General features: G+C 43.7%; 1 protein-coding gene across 1 annotated transcript in view; it reads right to left on the bottom strand.

Moving 5' to 3' along the window:
- Positions 1-6,369, bottom strand: part of LOC139360909 (matrix-remodeling-associated protein 5-like) — a 49,834-nt gene extending 43,465 nt beyond the window's left edge. The window contains exons 1-2 of the mRNA XM_071089362.1: positions 6,225-6,369; positions 2,607-2,822 (exon numbers count right to left, since the gene is read on the bottom strand). Coding sequence (XP_070945463.1) covers positions 2,607-2,794 — 188 coding nt within the window. The 5' untranslated portion in view covers positions 2,795-2,822; positions 6,225-6,369. The remainder of the gene's footprint in view (positions 1-2,606; positions 2,823-6,224) is intronic.
- Between the last annotated feature and the right edge of the window lie 13,405 nt (positions 6,370-19,774).

Here is a 19,774-nt window from a genome sequence, read left to right as displayed (position 1 = left end):
TGTTTTATCTGTTAGACACTGCCCTTGCTTCAGTTTCCTCAGCGAAATGCAAGATGCCAGACCCATTAGCTAACTTGAGATTGATTTTTCAGAAACAATGCTATTATGATACTATTAGTGATTTTTTTTCAAGTAGTATATTAGTTCCTGTTACAAATTAAACCAGATGGAAGTAATAGATGTTGATGCAGTGAAGTGATTCTCTAGGGATTTTAGATTTTTATTTTCATTTTAATATTACAGAAAACTGTCTCTAGATATTACTGGCATCAACAGGAAAAAGAAACATTAACGTTTTGGTATATCTGTTTTATTCCCATGTTAGAGTCAATCTTTATTGTGAGTTGTTTAAAATGAAACCATCAGAAACGTGTTGTAATTTAGAGGTTAGTTATGTTTTGCACTTAGAAAGTACTCTGTTTAAAAGTAAATGTGAAGAAAAGCATCCCCAAAACTGTAAATGAGATGCAAACAACTTCAGAAGTAATAGTCTTATTGGTGTTGTAAGTCTCAAGCCATTAAACAAATCATCTCTTTGAGGAGGGTGCATGCAGGACTGTTCCCACCCTCATTTCCAGCCTGATAGCCTCCTTCCCTACACACAACACACACACACAAACCTGCTATGCAGGAAGTACTGCAATATATATATGAATAAATAAATATAAATAAATAAATATGTATATATATATTCTGTATCAGCCCCATGCTTTTTAGAGAGCTCCACCAAGGCCTGGCTGATGCTACCCCCAGCATAGGACCTGCCAATGTGCTAGGTTTGAGAGATAAGGTGATTAATCCCAGCAAGTGGGACCATGTGTTAAAATGGTTCATGTATAAAAAACAATGACAGCCATTTTGCACACCAAGGGTGAAAGAAAAAGAAGTTATAGATAAGCTGTACTTTCAAATATCACACGCACCATCTCCTGGATTCAAATGAGTTTTACCAGACATGGAAACAACACAAATATCCATCAATGATAGACTGGACAAAGAAAATGTGGTACATATGCAACATGGAATACTATACAGCTGTAAAAAGGAAAGAGATCTTGTCATTTTCAGGGACATGGATGAAGCTGGAAGCCATCATCCTCAGCAAACTAACAAGGGGAAGAGAAAACCAAACGCTGCATGTTCTCACTCATAAATGTGAGTTGAACATTGAGAACACATGGGCACAGGCAGGGGAACAACACATACCAGGGCCAGCTGGGGGATGGGGGTTGAGAGGAGGGAACATAGAGGATGGGTCAATAGGTGCAGCAAACCACCAGGGCACACATATACCTGTGTAACAAACTTGCACACTCTGCACATGTATCTTGGAACTTAAAGTTATAAAAATAAATAAATAATAAATAAATAAAACAAATGGGTTTTAGCACTTCTTCCCTTTTTCTTACTTCCACTATACAAGAAATGTGTCCTGATAAATTACAAGATTGTGAAAAGGGAAGCTGGCTTACGTGTTACTATTCCCTCCTCTGCAACGCCAGGCTGTTTTCCCCAATGAGCTATCATCGTTGTGGTTGAATGTTCAGATGGCCAACTCCTAGAGTCTAAGAATATTTCACTGAGAAACCTATTTAATGGTCTGTTGCCATGGGTTAGGGAAATTGTCATCTTATTCCCTCAACGTTTCATTCTCTTATTCTACCGCTGTCAATAGGGAAGTTTCCATCTTACTCCCTCAACGTTTCATTCTCTGACTCTACCACTGTCAACAGAGAAATTTCCATCTTATTATGTCAATAGTTCATTCTCTTCTACCACTGTCAATAGAGGAGAATTTTTTTTTTTTAACTTTGTTCTATAAGATATCCAGGTACCTTTACAGTTATTTGGCATTGGCTCAAATCTGGCCATTTTATTTTTATTAAACATCTCCACGGTGGATATTTCTCAAACATTAATTTAATCAGTTGTTCTGGGGATAGACGCTAGAAAGTAGCTAATATATTTTGTTAAAGAACTCCAAATGATTGTTGACTATTAAAATTGCAGTTGAGCACCTGTAGTTCATAGCAACTAACAGTTAGGTCCACAAAACATTCGTGTGTGTAAAATGAAACCAATATATTAAAATTCTACCTTGCACACCACATCAAAATATGTTTTTAAAAAAGATGTTTATATTTTTAATAGCCAAAATCTGCAGGAATTCTTCTACTGCCTCAAAGTCACAATTCTATCATCTACACGACTTATAAAATGGCACAGATGTTCTGCTTATTTTTACCATTCTTAAATCGTTGCTGAAGTCTATTTAAATCATCTTCACTTGTTTAAGTGTGTGGCTCATGCATTCACCTCTACAATGTATTAAAGAAACGCTATCAAGGGAATTACTCAACAAACTCTAAAGTTGTTCATGCTGCTCCTTGATGACCTTACAGCAGTGGCAACTGATGGGTATATTCAGATAATCATCGAAAAAGCTGCGTTTAGCATAACTAAAACGTTTCCTCTCTGTTCTGCCCATCTGCAGCTCCATAATTCTCGACAGAGCTACACAGAGGCAATGCACATACACACATGTAAAAGCAGAACAAGACGCACGCACTGACTGTGGCATGGTTCGGGAAGAAGGTGGTACAAACCCCAAATTGATTCTTTCCACGTGTTTAGCAATGCCAGCGGGCACGGAAGCCAGGGATCGGAACGTGCAGTGCACCTCGCTGGGGACGTAGCAGGCACAAGGACGTGGGCAAGCCAGCGCCTCTCGCGGATGTCTCCAAAGCAGGATCAGCACCACGGAGAGGGCCCCCCAGTGCGCGTGCTTGGGCATCTTGTTGGGGTGCCTGATTCTGGGATACCTGACGTAGAACAACGAAAAGAGGTGCGCTTATTCACAGGTGGCACCGACTTCCTGTGGGCAATTTTAAATTTGAATTGTGCATCAGGGGTTCAAGCTTCCCAGGACTTCACACGATGTGTTGTAGTGACGCTTAAACCATGGGAATTGAGAAAGATGGAACTCACAGCTTTTCTAAACTTTTCACCATTCACTTTAATCATGACTATAGAATATAATCTTCATCCTTGGCTTGGATACTACGATTTGGAAATCTGTCTTGCAGTCTGTAATTGTGGGTATGAAATAGGGGTTGGAGGAGAGAGAGAGAGAGAGAGAGAGAGAGAGAGAGAGAGAGAGAGAGAGAGAGAGAGAGAGAGACAGAGAGAACATTAGAAAAAGACAGATTTGTATTTTATGTTTCCATAATAAAAGAAATAAGAAAATGTTGTGTTTCTGCCTCCAACGACAAGACTGAGTCATTATATATCTACACAAACAACAAATGCACGCCTGCCCACTCTCCCAGGTTCTGGAGGGTGAACTGCTGATTAAACACTCTAAAACCCAGGCTGGGCGCGGTGGCTCACGACTGTCATCCCAGCATTTTGGGAGGCCAGGGAGGGCGGATCACCTGAGGTCAGTATGTAGAGACCAGCCTGACTAACACGGAGAAATCCATCTCTACTAAAAAATACAAAATTACTTCCCAAGAAAGGTGTTTATTTGTATTTTTTCCTTTAATGATATTTCTCAAACCTTTAATTCTAGCTTCTTCAAGAGCTTAAAGAGGTATTTGCTAGAAGAAGATTCATCCTGTTATTTCTGGGTTGATTTACTATTTTGTCTTGGAAAAGCCAGAGAGTTTTTTTGATGATACAGAGTTGCTGTTAATCAGGGAGGAAGTCTGGGGGAATCTCCGATCATTCAATAAACAGGAAGGGCCTGCTTATGAAATATATTCAGGCAAACAGAAAAAAAATGGAGTCACTAAAAAAAAACGGAAAAGCTAGATTGCATCAGCTACCTCATTTAAAATGGCAGTGATCATTTTCTTTATGCCCTGGCAATGCCTATGTCATCTAACCTTTTGTCATCTCTTGAATGGCGTTCACTTAAAAATAGTGGCACACATGGAAAGTAAATAGGGATGCACAGCAAGCGCGCGCCTGCCCATTCGCCTGGGTTCTGAACAAGCACGAACTGCTGATTAAAAATTCTAAAACCCGGGCCGAGCGCGGTGGCTCACGCCGGTCATCCCAGCATTTTGGGAGGCCGTGATGAAGCTCCGTCTGTATTAAAAGTACAAAATTTGCCGGTCGTGGTGGTGCAAGCCTGTAATCCCAGTTATTCGGGAAGCTGAGGCAGGAGAATCGCTTGAACCCGGGAGGCAGAGGTTGCGGTGAGCTGAGATCGGGCCATTGCACTCCAGCCTGGGCAACAAGAGGGACAGGACACTCGGTCTCAAAAATAATAATAATAATAACAACAATAATAAATAAAAATTCTAAAACCCTTTCTGTAAGTGAGGAGTATTCAAACCTGCAGCTTTTCCTGCCTTTAGTGACCTAGAAAAGGTTATTCTCTTAAGGCCAGGGGCGCGCCTCCCTTCAGTTGCCCATCAAGGACTGATGGTGCACTTGGTAGCTTTGCAAAAAAGTTAAACTCCGGGTTCCGCCCCTGAGTGCTGGAACAAACTGACTCCCGCAGCTCTTCAAGTCCTCGGAGTTTTCTCTCTCGCCAGAGCCCAGGTTGCCCCCGCCCCTGCCAGCGCGCCTGACCTCGGTGCTGGGCTGGTCCCAAGGGCAGCCCAGGACGCCAGTCCCCAGCATCAGGTGTCTGCGGGCTGACTTGGCCCGGGCGTTCCAGAGGACTCCTCAGCCTCCGCTCCCTGTACGACCTCCCACCCCGGCACCAGCTAGGAAACTCGCCCCCAGACAACCCTAATCCCTCGGACGCGGGGTCAGGTCTCTCAGTCGCAAAGAAAGCGGCCCCGCGCCAGTTAGGCCGCCGGAGACTGTCTGCGAACCCTGCCGGGAAGTAGGGGTGGTGAGGCCATCTGCTTTCTTCTTGGCCCGGGGTGGACAACCTAGAGTGGGAGCGCTGGCCGCCCTACGCCCCTGGCCCGCTTCCAGAGTACGTTGGTTCGCGTCGAGCTGTATGCGGGTGAATTATGTGCTTCCCAAAACTCAGATGGGGTAGCGCCGCGAGTCCTCGGACTCGGACTTCAAACTCCTTCTCTCTGAGGTGATGGCTTTTCTTTTTTTTTTTTTTTTGAGACGGAGTCTCGCGCTGTTGCCCAGGCTGGAGTGCAGTGGCCGGATCTCGGCTCACTGCAAGCTCGGCCCCCCCGGGTTCACGCCATTCTCCTGTCTCAGCCTCCCAAGTAGCTGGGACTACAGGCGCCTGCCACCTCGCCCGGCTAGTTTTTTTGTATTTTTTAGTAGAGACAGGGGTTTCACCTTGTTAACCAGGATGGTCTCGATCTCCTGACCTCGTGATCCGCCCGTCTCGGCCTCCAAAGTGCTGAGATTACAGGCTTGAGCCACTGCGCCCCGGTCGACTGTCTTTTTTCTTTTCTTTTCTTTTCTTTTCTTTTTCTTTTCTTTTCTTTTCTTTTCTCTTCTCTTCTCTTCTCTTCTCTTCTCTCTCTCTTCTCCTCTCTCTCTCTCTCTCTCTCTCTCCTCTCTCTCTCTCTCTCTCTCTCTCTCTCTCTCTCTCTCTCTCTCTCTCTCTCTCTCTCTCTCTTCTCTCTCTCTCTCTCTCTCTCTCTCTCTCTCTCTCTCTCTCTCTCTCTCTCTCTCTCTCTCTCTCTCTCTCTCTCTCTCTCTCTCTCTCTGTGTGTGTGTGTGTGTGTCTCAGATCACACTAGGGGTTGGGTTGTCCCATTTCCAGGGAAAGCCTGGACAAGAGTAGGAGGAAAGAGGCGGGGAAGGAGTAGGGGAACAGAGGAGGGAGAGGAGATTTTAAGTAGTCAAAGCCTGAGCAACTTGGAAAGAGGGCCCTCAAGTGTCCTTTCCCCCACCGATTGCAGGAGCAGAGTGGGCTTCATTTAGGAATTCTGTCGGCAGCTTCCTAGAAACGCCGGATGGCTGGGTTTTAGGTCTCCAGAGAGAGCAAGGGATGAGGAGCGCGTTTGGGAGAGGGAAAAAAGGAGGCACGGATGTCTGGGCTTAAGTAGACCTGAATGCATCCTCCGTGAAGATCTGGATCTCCTCCCTAACTGATCCTCAGCTACTTAAAATTGCAGGCATTCAGGTATCCTGATTTCTTAGCAACTTCGAATTATGTTGGGGAACAGTGCAATCTGCCTGCATGCGGGCCCTTTACCCTCAGTTTTTCCCTTGGGCGTCCATCAAATCCCGTTACCCCCTGCAAGCAGACACAGCAGCCCTCGGGCACCCCGGCCACCCTGGGTTCTCACCTGTCCTTAGGAAGCCGCCGCACACTGGAGCGGTGAGCCGAGAGCAGCCTCCAAGCCGAGGCGCGCTAGTCGCTGCCGGGAGTCTGCCAGGGTCATGCCCTTCCCCTGGCGGGGAGTGAGGCAGCTCGGCTTTCCAGTGCGACGCAGCGAGCAGGCGCCCTTTTATTCCAGGCGCTGCGAGGCTTCCCCAAATCCACGCCTCGGCACACCCCCACCCTGCCCCACCCCGGGGAGACCGGGCGCAGGCCGGAGCCAAGGGACCCTGGCCGCGCCGCTCGCGCTCAGCTTTCCTCTCGCATTTTCATTGCGCCTGTGCCAGGGTGGGCATGCCTCCCTCACTCCCACTGCAAGAACCGCAGGCAGCTTCGAGAAGGAGGGCTCCTTGTCAGAGACAAGTCCTGGGACCCAGGAGGGAAGGCCGAGATGCAGGGAGCGCGTTGGGAGCCACAGTACAGAGTCCGCGCTTGGAGAACGCCTAAGCAGAGCCGGGACGTTTCTGTTCCTTTCAGGGTAGAGAGAAGGAGCAGCGTTTGCGCTTCTCCGGGCCAGATGGCGTTTTCTCTGGCAGCTCTTCCCAGCCCGTGTGCAGGCAGGAGCGGGCTGGCCCCGCCGGCATCCAGCTAGCTGCAGGCAGGGCTGCAACGTGAGAGCCGCCGCCACGCCCTCCCGCCTCTCCAGGACTCCCGGGAGCCCGCCTCCCTCCGTCTGCCGGAGTCTTCCTGCCAGAAAGGTGGAACGGCTCCCCTCCGCGTGGGGAGCCTTCGAGGGTCAGGGCGAGGGCTGAGACGTTCGAAGGGTGGATGGTATTGTCTGCGGAGGGCGTGGGTGGAGGGTGGGAGCGACCTGGCAACAAGGCGAAAAGTAGAGGGTAGGTCCCTATTCCAGGAGGCAGAGGAGGAGAAGGCGGCTGCCTGGCTTCCTAGATAAGTCAGACCTGGAATGGTGGGGAGAGGTCAGGACAGGAACTTCGGTCAGCAGAGCCCACCTGGGGTAAAAACATGGAGCTCAGACAGGTGTGCAGGGCCCGGAAAGGCACCATTGCACCAGCTTCTTGAGGGGTGCACCAGCGACTGCTTTTCGCTGTTCCTCTGGTTAGCCGCATTCCTCTTCCTAACCAGCATTTTGACAACACGTCCTTAGGGTCAGTGTTTGCCTGTTGTGTTCTCTGATTTACAAAAGACATCTGTGAGTATATAAAATTTTTTTTTTACAAGCCCAGTGGTATCATGTACTTGTACAACCAATCCTCTCTGCTGAGATGCCCCTGAAGCAGGTGGGCGGCTTTTATTTATTTATTTTTATTTATGTACTTATTTGAGACAGAGCCTCGCTCTGTTGCCCAGGCTGGAGTGCCAGTGGCACGATCTTGGGTCACTGTAACCTCTGCCTTCAGGGCTGAAACGATTCTCCCACCTCAGTCCCCCATGTAGCTGGGACTACAGGCATGTGCCACAAGCATGTGCGACCACACCAGGCTAATTTTTGTATTATTATTATTGTTATTATTTTTGTACAAACAGGGTCTCACTGTGTTGCTCAGGCTGGACTCTTAGCCTTAAGTGATCTACCCATCTCTGCCTCCCAAAGTGCTGCGTGTCAAGCCTCTGAGCCCAAGCGAAGCCATCATACCCCTGTGATCTGCATGTAAAATCCAGATGTCCTGAAGCAACTGAAAAACCAGAAAAAAGAGCCCTGGAGGCACAGGTTATGGTGAATCGGTGCCATGGCACTCCAGCCTGGGTTACAAGAGCAAAACTCTTGTCTCCAAAAAAAAAAAAAAAAAAAGAAGATGAAGTGACAATAGCCAGTTCCTGCCTTAACTGATGACATTCCACCATTGTGGTTTGTTCCCACCCCACCCTGACTGATCACTTAACCTTGCAGCATTTCTTCTCCTGGACAATGAGTCTCAGGAACTCCCCATTGAATACCTTGTGACCACCACCCCTGCCTGCAGAGAACAACCCCCTTTAACTGTGATTTTCCACTACCTTCCCAAATCTTATAAAACTGTCCCACCTCTATGTCCCTTTGCTGATTCCTTTTTCAGATTCAGCCCTCCTGCACCCAGGATTAAAAAGCTTTACTGCTCACACAAACCCTGTTTATTGGTCTCTTCACACAGACTCTCCTAACACTGGAATTACAGGCATGAGCCACCATGCCCAGCAGACATGCAATTTTTAAAAGGCAATGCATGGAAAAGGTATAATTGAGAAGTATCTGCTCTTTAGGTTTGATGTCCTGTCCTACATCCAGCACTCTGTCAGGGCCTGTCAGGAAGAAGGTGGGAATAAGCCTAAGAAATAAGTTGCTTCCCCTGCATGGAGCCTGGACCATCTTAGCTCCTCCTAAGAAACACAGCGTCTAGGAATTCCTCACCACCTGCCTCCCACACCTAGGGTGGCTTCCACAGAGTTGATAGTCAGGAAACACTGGTTCATAAATGGGAATTCATTCCTTATCTAGCTTTTGTTTTCAGCATGTGTTGATGGAGTTCCAGGGATTAGTCAAATAACCTTAGGTAGCCTCTTTCTGGGCATGTCCCAAACCCATTGATTAAATTATGAAACAAAACAAAACAAAACAAAAAACAACCATCTCTTGAACATCTCTTTACCTTTGTTAATAATGTTGCCACCCATCTTGTCAGCTAAACTAGAAGCTCAAGCCATCCTCCCCTTCTGCCTCTCCTTCATGTCTTCCTCATAGTCAACTGGTTGCCAAGTTTAGATCATGATGGCTAAGAATCTCTGGGCCCAATGTGCTTTTCTCTCCACCTCTCTCACTGCAGTTGCATGGATATGTCTTATATTTTGACAACTTCTTCCTCCACCAACTCCTTCTCATTCATCCCTTCCAGGCCATCACTGAGACTTAGAGGGGTGCCATCATCCTCAAACCGAAGGCTGAAGTTTTCCATGGGTGGCTGGTGCCACGCCCTATGCTTCCCAGCCTGTCACTGGGCTCTTCCTTTTGCTGATATATCCGGCTTATCAAGAACAGGCAGCACATCTCTGATTTTTGTTGTTGTTGTTGTTGGTTTATGCCACTGTTTTGACAAACTTCTCCTTAGTCTCCATTGTATAGCGTTACCTTGCATCTGTGTCCATTGCTAATGTGGGCTTTTTCCTGCATTGTGGACAATCACTCACCTTCTTTTCATGCTGTCATAGCTTCTTGACACCTGGAGTATAGTACACAGCTTGGCATACACCAGGTGTTCAATTGAATGAGTGAACAGATGAATGAAAGAAAGAACGAAAGAACGAAAGAAAGAGAGAAAGAAAACATGAATAAGGTTGAATTCTATTAAGAAATGTCTAGATTTGGCCAGATGCAGTGGCTTATGCCTGTAATCCCAGCACTTTGAGAGGCTGAGGCAGGAAGATTCCAGGAGTTTGAGCCTAGGCAACATGGGAAAACCATATCTCTACAAAAAAAAAAAAAAAAAAAAAAACAAACAAGCAAACAAAAAACCAACCAGGCATAGAGGCATATTCCTATAGTTTCAGCTACATACTGGGGGCTGAAAAGAGAGAATCGCTTGAGACTTTGCAGTGAGCCAAGATTGCACCAGTGCACTCCAGCCAGGGTGACAAAGCAAGACCCTGCCTCAAAAAAAAAAAAAAAAAAAAAAAAAAAAAGCAAGATGTCCCTACACTAAGGAAATCTATTTGTGCTAGCGAATTCAGAGGGAATATTATTGCCACACTTAATAGATAATATCTATTAATACCTCTAAATACTTGTGCTACCTGGATAATCTGCACCCCAAAAATGGTTTATCAAAGGCAGTTAAAGGCAGAAGTTTATGGAAATTAGATTAATTGTCGAATCCCTTGAAGTGCCAAGAGAGTTCCTTAAATACAGGAGGTTTGGAGTACATGTTGGCTAAATTAAATTCATCTGTTTGCTAATAATTCCACCATGTGGAGGATGAGGAGGGATGATCAAATGACGGGCAGGTCAGTCCTTGTAGCTACAGAATGTACTTCAAGCAAAAGAATGATACTGAGCTCAGTGATTAACAAAAGGTCAGAGCCTTCCTAATCGCCAAATGCCATGGAACCTGATGGATTGCAGTTTGTTGCAGGATTCACCAGTGAAAGTGACTTTTACCAGCCACTGCTTTTCACTGTTCCTCTGGTTAGCAGCATTTCTCTTCCTGAGCCAGCATTTTGACAACGTGTCCTTATCATCAGCGTTTGCCTGTTTTGTCTTTGATCTACAAAAGACATCTGCGAGTATAAAAAAAAAAAAAAGCTTTTTTTTTTGACAAGCCTAATGGTACCATTTCCTTGTGTAACCAATCCTGTTTGCTGAGATGCCCCTGAAGCAGGCTGGTGGCATGCCAGTTTTAAAAAGCGATGTGTGGAAAAGACATGATTGAGAAGTGCCTGCCCTTTAAATTCAACCCGCTAGACTGATGCATTCAGAAGGAAATCCAAACAGGTTTGCTAGTTCATTTCCCATTACCCAACCCTGACCCTCCACAGAGACCCTCTCTCCTCTAGAAATGTGGAGATAGGGAAACTTGCAGCCCAGGAGGCCCAGGAGGCCCTTACCATGGGGAAGCCACCATCCCTCTGCCTCCGTCATAAGATCTTTAAAATCCACTTTTCTTGCAAGGCTTTAACCAACAGCAGAGCCATAGGTGGTTAAGTCAGACAGATAGTAGAGCTCAAACCACCTCCTCCTACTACTCGCTATTTCTTGGCCAGAGGGCCTAGAACACACTATTCTCCCTTCCTAAAACTAGATTTCTCAGGGGTACAATAAGGGTAATTTTACCTCTTGGAGGTGTCGTAAAGACAGAATGCAATGCTGTATAGAGAGAACTGAACATACTACCTGCACCACATCTGTAGTTAATATTTATATAGAGGATCCAGTGAACCTACAGTCATTTTTTCAACTTTATTGCTGTGTTTTTTATCTTCCTATCCAGGTGCTACCCCAATGCAGAGTCTCTGGAGGTGCACTGGCTGTTTTGTGTATGAACTGCAGTTCCTGGCGATTCTGATTTCAATGTGAAAATCTAATATTCTAAAGGACTCTGTGGATCACTATGTAATTTTCTTAACAGGGGTTGTAAAAGTAACTTTCTTAGTCACTTTTTTAATGCCTGCAAATCCCACTGCTTCCTAAACTCTGTAATCAGGAGAAGGGCTGATCTAGTGAATACCCTTGGATGACTGGAGAGAAAAAAAATAGTTTACACAGGAAATCTCTACTTCAAACTCATGGGCTTGCATAGCTCAGAAATCCCGGGGGCAGACTAATACCTAGTGGGGTTGTATCTTTATTTGAGCAGAAACAGACTTTTAGGAGTTTTCCATGAGAACTTGCCCTCATCCGTCTAGGGTAAACCTTAAATAAAAATACAGGCTACTGGCCACCTCGATGAAAAGGAGGGGGTATTTTTATTTTTCTTCTTATCCTCATAGCACAGTCAGTAGGAATACCCTGTTCTGTTGCATGTACTAAAATGCTTCCAGATTTTCTCAACTTTAAAATAGAACAGCAGCATGGAAAATAAGTAAATAAACACAAAGAACATGTCAGAGAAACCCTCTAGATCTCTTAAGCACAGTTGAGTTATCTCTGCAAATTAGGCTGGAGAAAATTCTGCTTAGCATGGTGCACATCAGCCTACAGAGAAAAGCATTGTGGAGAAGTGAACTTGCCTGACCCAGCTTGGGAGGACGTGCTGATGGGGATTTCCGGGCAAAATGAAAGTTGTTTATCTACTATTGTCTCTTACTAGGACCAGCAGTACTTAGAACACGGAACTCACAGATACAGGCTTCTGTGCTCTGGATCCCTAAAATTTCAGTTAGTAGAAAAGCAGCTGCAGAAAATGAGATTGTGGAAGGTTACCCCCTTCTTCCCTGACCCAGACCACACAGGCCAGTGAATTGCAGACAGGGAAAGGCAAGAAAATGTCAACAATTATTAATCTTCAAATATCTCAGTCCTGGATGGGTAATTCAGCAGAAACCAAGACCTAGCTCACATTTTTTGTAGGGGGATGGAGTCTCACTCTGTTGTCCAGGCTGGAGTGCAATGATGGAATCATGGCACGCTGCAAACTCCACTTCCTGGATTCAAGTGATTCTCCTGCCTCAGACTCCTAAGTAGTTGGGCCTGCACGCGCACGCCATCTTGCCTAACTAATTTTTGTATTTTTAGTAGAGACAGGGTTTCACCATGTTGGCCAGGCTGATCTCAAACTCCTGACCTCAGGTCATCCATTCATCTCACCTTCCCAAAATGCTGGGATTAGACACCTGAGCCAACACACTCAGCCCATCTCACTTTTCAAAATAAAAATGACACAGGGTCTCTTTTTCAACGTGAAACTATTCATTTCAGAAAGATGTTCTATAAATGATGAACACTCACAATTCTGGAATTCACACCAAGAGGGAGCCCTAATGAAAACTACGGACTTTGGGTGACTTCAATGTCTCCATGTGGATTCATCTGTTGTAACAGACGTCTCACCCTGCTGAGAGATATTGATCATGGAAGAGCGGGTGTGTGTGTAGGAAAGGGATATATAAAAATTTCTGTGCCTTCTGCTCAATTTTGCAGCTCAGACTGCTCTAAAAATAAAGTCTAGTTTTTAAAAGTCTATATTTAAAGAGTTGAGACTCTTTCTTTCCCGTGTTCTGTTTTGGCTTACGTTTTTGCTGATTCGTCTTCTTTCAGACAAGCTGCCTCTTGGAATACAAACCAAATGGCTTCTAGGGGATTCCACATGGAAGCTGCCCTAGAAGCTTGTGAGGAAGAAGGAAAGAATGTCACTGAAACTAGTTTGAGCACTAATGGCTGGTGGAGACCTTGCCCTCGAGTGGCATGGTCTAGAAATCTCCTAGGGCAGCGGTCCCTAATGTTTTTGGCACCGGGACCAATTTCATGGAAGACAGCTTTTCTGTGGAGTAGGATGGGGGTGGGACATATGGTTTTGGGATGATTCAAGCACATTACATTTATTGTGCACTTTATTTATATTATTATTCCACTGTAATATACAATGAAATAATTCTACAACTCACCATCATGTAAAATCCACGGGAGCCCCGTGCTTGTTCTGCTGCAGCTAGGCAGTCCCATCTGGGGGTGATGGGATAGACAGTGACAAATCATCAGGCATTAGATTCTCATAAGCAGCCTGCAACCTAGATCCTTCATATGTGCAGTTCACAATAGGGTTTCTGCTCCAGTAGGAATCTGATGCTGCTGCTGACCTGACAGGAGGTGGAACTCAGAATGGGAAGCAGTGTAAACACAGACGAAGCCTCGCTCACTGACCTGCTGCTCGCCTCCTGCTGTGCAACCTGGTTTCTTTTTTTTTTTTTTTTGAGACGGAGTCTCGCTCTGTCGCCCAGGCTGGAGTGCAGTGGCCGGATCTCAGCTCACTGCAAGCTCCGCCTCCCGGGTTCACGCCATTCTCCCGCCTCAGCCTCCCGAGTAGCTGGGACTACAGGCGCCCGCCACCTCGCCCGGCTCATTTTTTGTGTTTTTAGTAGAGACGGGGTTTCACCATGTTAGCCAGGATGGTCTCCATCTCCTGACCTCGTGATCCGCCCGCCTCCGCCTCCCAAAGTGCTGGGATTACAGGCTTGAGCCACCGCGCCCGACCGCAACCTGGTTTCTAACAGGCTATGGCCCATGGGGTTGCAAACCCCTATCCTATGACATTCTTCTTACATGTGGATGGATTCTAAGACCCATCTCACTTTTCAGAATAAAACTGGTAAATGGTCTCTCCTTCAGCATGAAACTATTAATTCAGAAAGATGTCCTATAAATAGTGAATACTCAGAATTCTATAGGACACCATGTGAAGTGCTTTCCCTTTTGGTCTCACTCTGTTGCCCAGACTGATCTCAAACCCCTGATCTCAACCCCTCTTCTCACCTTGGCCTCCCAATGTGCTGGGATTATAGGCATGAACCACTGCATCCAACAACTATTTCTCTTTTTGCATCTGGCCTATTTTACATAGCATAACATATATGAAGTTCATTCATGTGGTACCACTTACTAGAATGTCCTTCCTGTTTAAGACTGAATAATATTCCTTTTTGGTGTATAACACATTTACTGTTTGGCCTTTTTTTTTTTTTTTTTTTTGTAGAAGCAGGGTTTTACCACATTGAAATTCACCTGTTGATGGACACCTGGGTTGCTTCTGCCTTTTGGCTGTGCAGAATAATGCTGCTATGAACATGATTGTGTGGTCTACAACACACGTTTTTCAAGGGGAAAAAAAAGGCAGACACACACTAGATACATTCCATAATCAGAGGAAAAAGAAAGAGGCCTTTATCTACAAATTTAAAAAGAAAACTTTTACCGGCTTTAGACTTCTTATCAGAAGGATACAATATATCAGAAAGTATGAAGTGGAGTTTTTAAATATCTGAAGGAATATTACTTTACAATAAGGCTGTTTGGAGTTAGAAAGATGCACATTCAGGCCGAGTGAGGTGGCGCATGCCTGAAATCCCAGCACTTTGGAAGGCTGAGGGGGGCAGGTCACAAGATCAGGAGATTGAGACCATCCTCGCTAACACAGTGAAACCCCGTCTCTACTAAAAAAAAAAAAAAAAAAAAAAATACAAAAAATTAGCCAGGCATGGTGGCAGGCACCTGTAGTCTCAGCTACTTGGGAGGCTGAGACAAGAGAGTGGTGTGAACCCGGGAGGCGGAGCTTGCAGTGAGCCAAGATCATGCCGCTGCACTCCGGCCTGGGCGACAGAGCGAGACTCCATCTCAAAATAAATAAATAAATAAATAAATAAATAAATAAATAAATAAATAAATAAATAATACAAAAAAATTTAAAAAGAGAAAAGAAAAGAAAGATGCATGTTTGCCAAAATTTATATCCCAAACATTCTTCCTGGAAAAATAAAGTCCCAAGGACACACTCCTGGAAAAACAAAGAATATTTGGGGAAAATAAAACAGAATAAAAAGAGCAGTAGAAATAATCAAGGATGCTTGAGAAGAAATGTTCCCCTAGGCAACAGCCCTGGAAAGAATTCCAGATCATAGTGCAAGGAGGACCCAGGCCTCTCCAGAGAATATCTTCATGCTTGAAATGAAGTGAGGGCAATGTGTATTTTCCTGATGGATATCAGACTGGTGAAAAATAATTGGAAACTTCAAGAAAACAATAGCTGTGCAAAAATGTTGTAGCTATCTCACCCCACTTTTTGAAAAATCTGTGTTCCTGAATCACAGTGCCCCTCACTTTACTAAAAGCGATGGGTCTACCATGTCCTTATAATTGATGCATGACTTGTGAGCTGACTCCCTGGGCAGGCATGTAGTTACTGAAGGGAAGATTCAACACTTCTTACATTACCAAATCCACTACTCCTCTAATAAGGAACTATAGGAAAGAAGGAAGAACCAACATACAAGGTAAGTTTTGCTTTGTTTTTATTATTATGTTACATTGTATTTTTATTATGAGGCAGAGTATTTTACCCATGGGTTTTTTATTTTGAAAATTATTAGATAAGATTATTAATATTATCTTAACTAATGTAATATTGTATTATCTAATATCTAATGGTTATTATTGTAAGATAATTATAAAGATAATTAAATTATTATAAGATAATTATTTATGATCACCTTTCCTCATTTATTTCTCAGGCATAATCACTGTAAAGATAGGCATAAGTATGAGTGTTATTCATTCACTATATAAAATATTTTAAATGGCACACATCAGTATTTATTAACAGATGATTCACCATCTATAAAAATTTAGAGAAGTTAAAATAAATTCCTAAAGACCACTTTCTGTTTAAGACTGGAAGAAGAAAGAAGGGATAGACAAAAAGCTTAGTATTATTATTATTATTTTTTTACTCTAGACATTTTTGGTTTTATACCCAAAAGGGGGATTTGTCTGATTTAGAAAGAATGTCTTCTGATTTTTATGTTTAAAAGGACCACTGAATGTTTTATTGCCTTGACATTTAAACTTAAAGCCATTAAGGAATATGAGGTTAACCTAGTTAAACTCCCAAAAGACCCAGGGCACATAGTGCTTTTCATCTCCTGGTTTTTCTTTTTTCTTCTTTTACTCTGAAATATATATATATATTTTTGAGATGGAATCTCACTCTGTTGCTCAGGCTGGAGTGCAGTGGCATGATGTTGGCTCACTGTACCCTCCACCTCCCAGGTTCAAGCAACTGTCCTGCCTCAGCCTCCCAAGTAGCTGGGACTATAGGCACCTGCCACCATGCCTGGCAAGTTTTTGTATTTTTGTAGAGATGGAGTTTCACCATATTGGTCAGTTTGGTCTTGAACTTCTGACCTTGTGATTCACCTGCCTTGACCTCCCAAAATGCTGGGATTACAGGCGTGAGCCACCACACCCAGCTGAAATAATCTTTTAAAAAGAAATATTTCTCATTTAAATAAAATGTGTCTGAAGTTTAGTAATTTCATGAGTTTTACTTTTTATTTTGGGATAAAACTCATGTAACATAAAATGGACTATTTTAACCATTTTGAAGTATGATTCAGTGGCATTTAGTGCAGTGGTCCCCAACCTTTGTGGCACCAGGGACTGGTTTAGTGGAAGACAATTGTTCCATGGACAGTGGTGGTGGGGTTGAGGAAGTTGGTTCCGGGATGATTCTAGTACATGACATTTATTGTGCACTTTATTTCTATTATTATTCCATTGTAATATATGAGGAAATAATTCTACAACTCACCATCATGTGGAATCAGTGGGAGTCCTAAGCTTGTTTTCCTACAACTAGACAGCCCCATCTCAGGGGGTATGGGAGACAGTGACAGATCATCAGACATTAGATTCTCATAATTAGCCTCAACCTAGGTCCCTCATATGTGCAGTTCACAATAGGATTTAGGCTCCTATGAGAATCTAATACCACCGCTGATCTGCCAGGAGGTGGAGCTCAGGAAGTACTGTGAGTAATAGGGAGCAGCTGTCATTATAGATGAAGCTTTGCTGGTCACCTGCCGCTCACTTCCTGGGGTGTGGTCTGGTTCCTAACAAGCTACAGACAGGAGCCACTACATGACCTAGGGGTTAGAAACTCCTGATATAGTGCAATTATCATCACTATCTAGTTCCTAAACATTTTAAACATCCCAAAAGGAAATCCTGTATTCATTAAGCAGCCACTCTCCCTTCTCCTTTTCTCCTCGTCTCTGGAAACCACTTATTTTCTGTTTTCTATCCATAGATTTAGCTATTTTTGAAATTTAATATAAATGGAATGATACACTGGCTTCATTTACTGAGCATGTTGTTTTCAAGATTCACACGTATACTAGCCTCTATAGCGCTTCATTCCATTTCATGAATGAATCATATTAGACTGTAGGAATTGAACATATTGAACATATTTTGTTTATTCCTTGATCCTTGGATGGATAGGTAAAATTATATGTAACACTTTTATTTATTTTTTCTTGAGATGGAGTCTCTGTCACCCAGGCAGTGGTGCCATCTGGGCTCACTGCAACCTCCACCTCCCAGGCGCAAGCAATTCTTCTGCCTCAGCCTCCTAACTAGCTGGGACTATAGGTGCGCACCACCATGTCCAGCTAATTTTTTGTATGTGAGTAGAGACAGGGTTTCACCATATTGGCCAGGCTGGTCTCGAACTTGTGATGTCAAGTGATCCCCCTGTCTCAGCCTCCCAAAGTGCTGGGATTACAGGCATGAACCATCATACCCAGCCTGTAATGTTTTTTAGTAAAGAACCAAATAAGTTAGCAACCATTTTTGATCTAGTGAAATAGGCACAGAATCTGCACATCATGAAATGAGCACCCGTGAATATGATGCACAGAACATCTGAAAGCCACTGTGAAACCACACTTCCCTTGTTTCTCCAGGAGCGTTATAATAGAACCCTTAATATAGACATTATTTGCACAGCAAGCACAGACTTCTTATTTACGAACTCTCAGCATACTCTATTTTTTTCTTAACGGGTAAACTTATCTATCCATCCTCCATGTATCCATCTATATTTCTATCAATCTATAAATTGTCTTTTATATATATATCTATGTATCTGATCTCTATCAGTTGTGTAATTTATCACCTACTGATTGTTTCTCCTCTATCCCAGGGGTCCCCAACCCCCAGGCCATGGACTGGTACCAGTTGGTGGCCTGATAGGAACTGGCACACACAGCAGGAAGTGAGCAGCAGGTGAGAGAGTGAAGCTGCGTCTGTATTGACAGTTGCCCCCCATCGCTTGCATTACTGCTTGAACTCCACTTCCTGTCAGATTAGCGGCTGCATTAGATTCTCACAGGAGCAAGAACCCTATTGTGAACTGTGCATGTGAGGGATGTACAGTTCGCCGTGTGCTCCTTATGAGAATCTAATGCCTGATGATCAGTCACTGTCTCCTACCACCCCCAGATGGGACCACCTAGTTTCAGGAAAGCTAGCTCAGGGCTCCATTGATTCTACATGATGGTGAGTTGTAGAATTATTTCATTATATATTATAATGTAATCATAATACAAATAAAGTATACAATAAACGTAATGACCTTGAATCATCCTAAAACCACCGTTCTACCAAGTTCATGGAAAAATTGTCTTCCATGAGACCGGTTCCTCATGCCAAAAAGGTTGAGGACTGCTGGTCTATCCATCATCTATCATCTCTATGGTCTATCTTTCTATCTATTTTCTATCTGTCTTTATATCTGCCTAACTATACTTGAGATAAGTTTAAACATTCCTTTTTTATTAATTTCATAAAAAATATAGCCTTCTTCAAAGATTAGCTTAGAATCATGTATGATCATTTTTTTCTTCAATAGAATAAAATGCAGTTGTAATAAAATACAGTCTAAATTCTTTAAAAAGTGACTTTATTGTAATTCTTTCATTTTTTTTCTCTTGGCAAATGTGTACAATTTTCCTAAAACACTATATAAACTTTTTGCATGTACTTATGGCTGGTTTTTGTTATTGTTGTTGTTTGTGCTACAGTGTTGGTAATCAAGGAACATAAATATTTGTTTTATTCTCATCCTCCAGGCTTTATATAATTCTTGGGACTTAACTGATGAGTGACATATTGGAGGTGTGTGGAAAAATGGTGATTTCCAGTTCTTTCTTTTAGTCAATCCTTCAAAGTCCATCCATTCTCCTGTTTCCTAAGGGGGCGGGGTATTAAGAAAAATAAAAAAACTTTACTTGAAAGTGCTTGTACAATTTAAATACTGTGTTTGTTTCACAGAAATAGTGTTTTAACAAGAGCACCATTTGTTTCTCCCTCACAAAGAATTTTGGAGTTTGAAAACCCAGGGCTGTAGTTCTAGGATACCAGTACCCTCTTCCCTTAGCATGTGAACTCCCATGTTTAACAAAAGCTGCTGGCCAGGCATGGTGGCTTGCACCTGTCATCTCAGCACTTCAGGAGGCCAACACAGGCAGATCACTTGAGGTCAGGAATTCAAGACCAGCCTGTCTAACATGGTGAAATTCTATCTCTACTAAAAACAC

Source organism: Macaca nemestrina, chromosome Y, assembly GCF_043159975.1.
Source record: "Macaca nemestrina isolate mMacNem1 chromosome Y, mMacNem.hap1, whole genome shotgun sequence".
Classification (NCBI taxonomy): Eukaryota; Metazoa; Chordata; class Mammalia; order Primates; family Cercopithecidae; genus Macaca; species Macaca nemestrina.
Note: the sequence above shows the minus strand (reverse complement) of the source record. Positions and strands in the feature narration are given on the sequence as shown.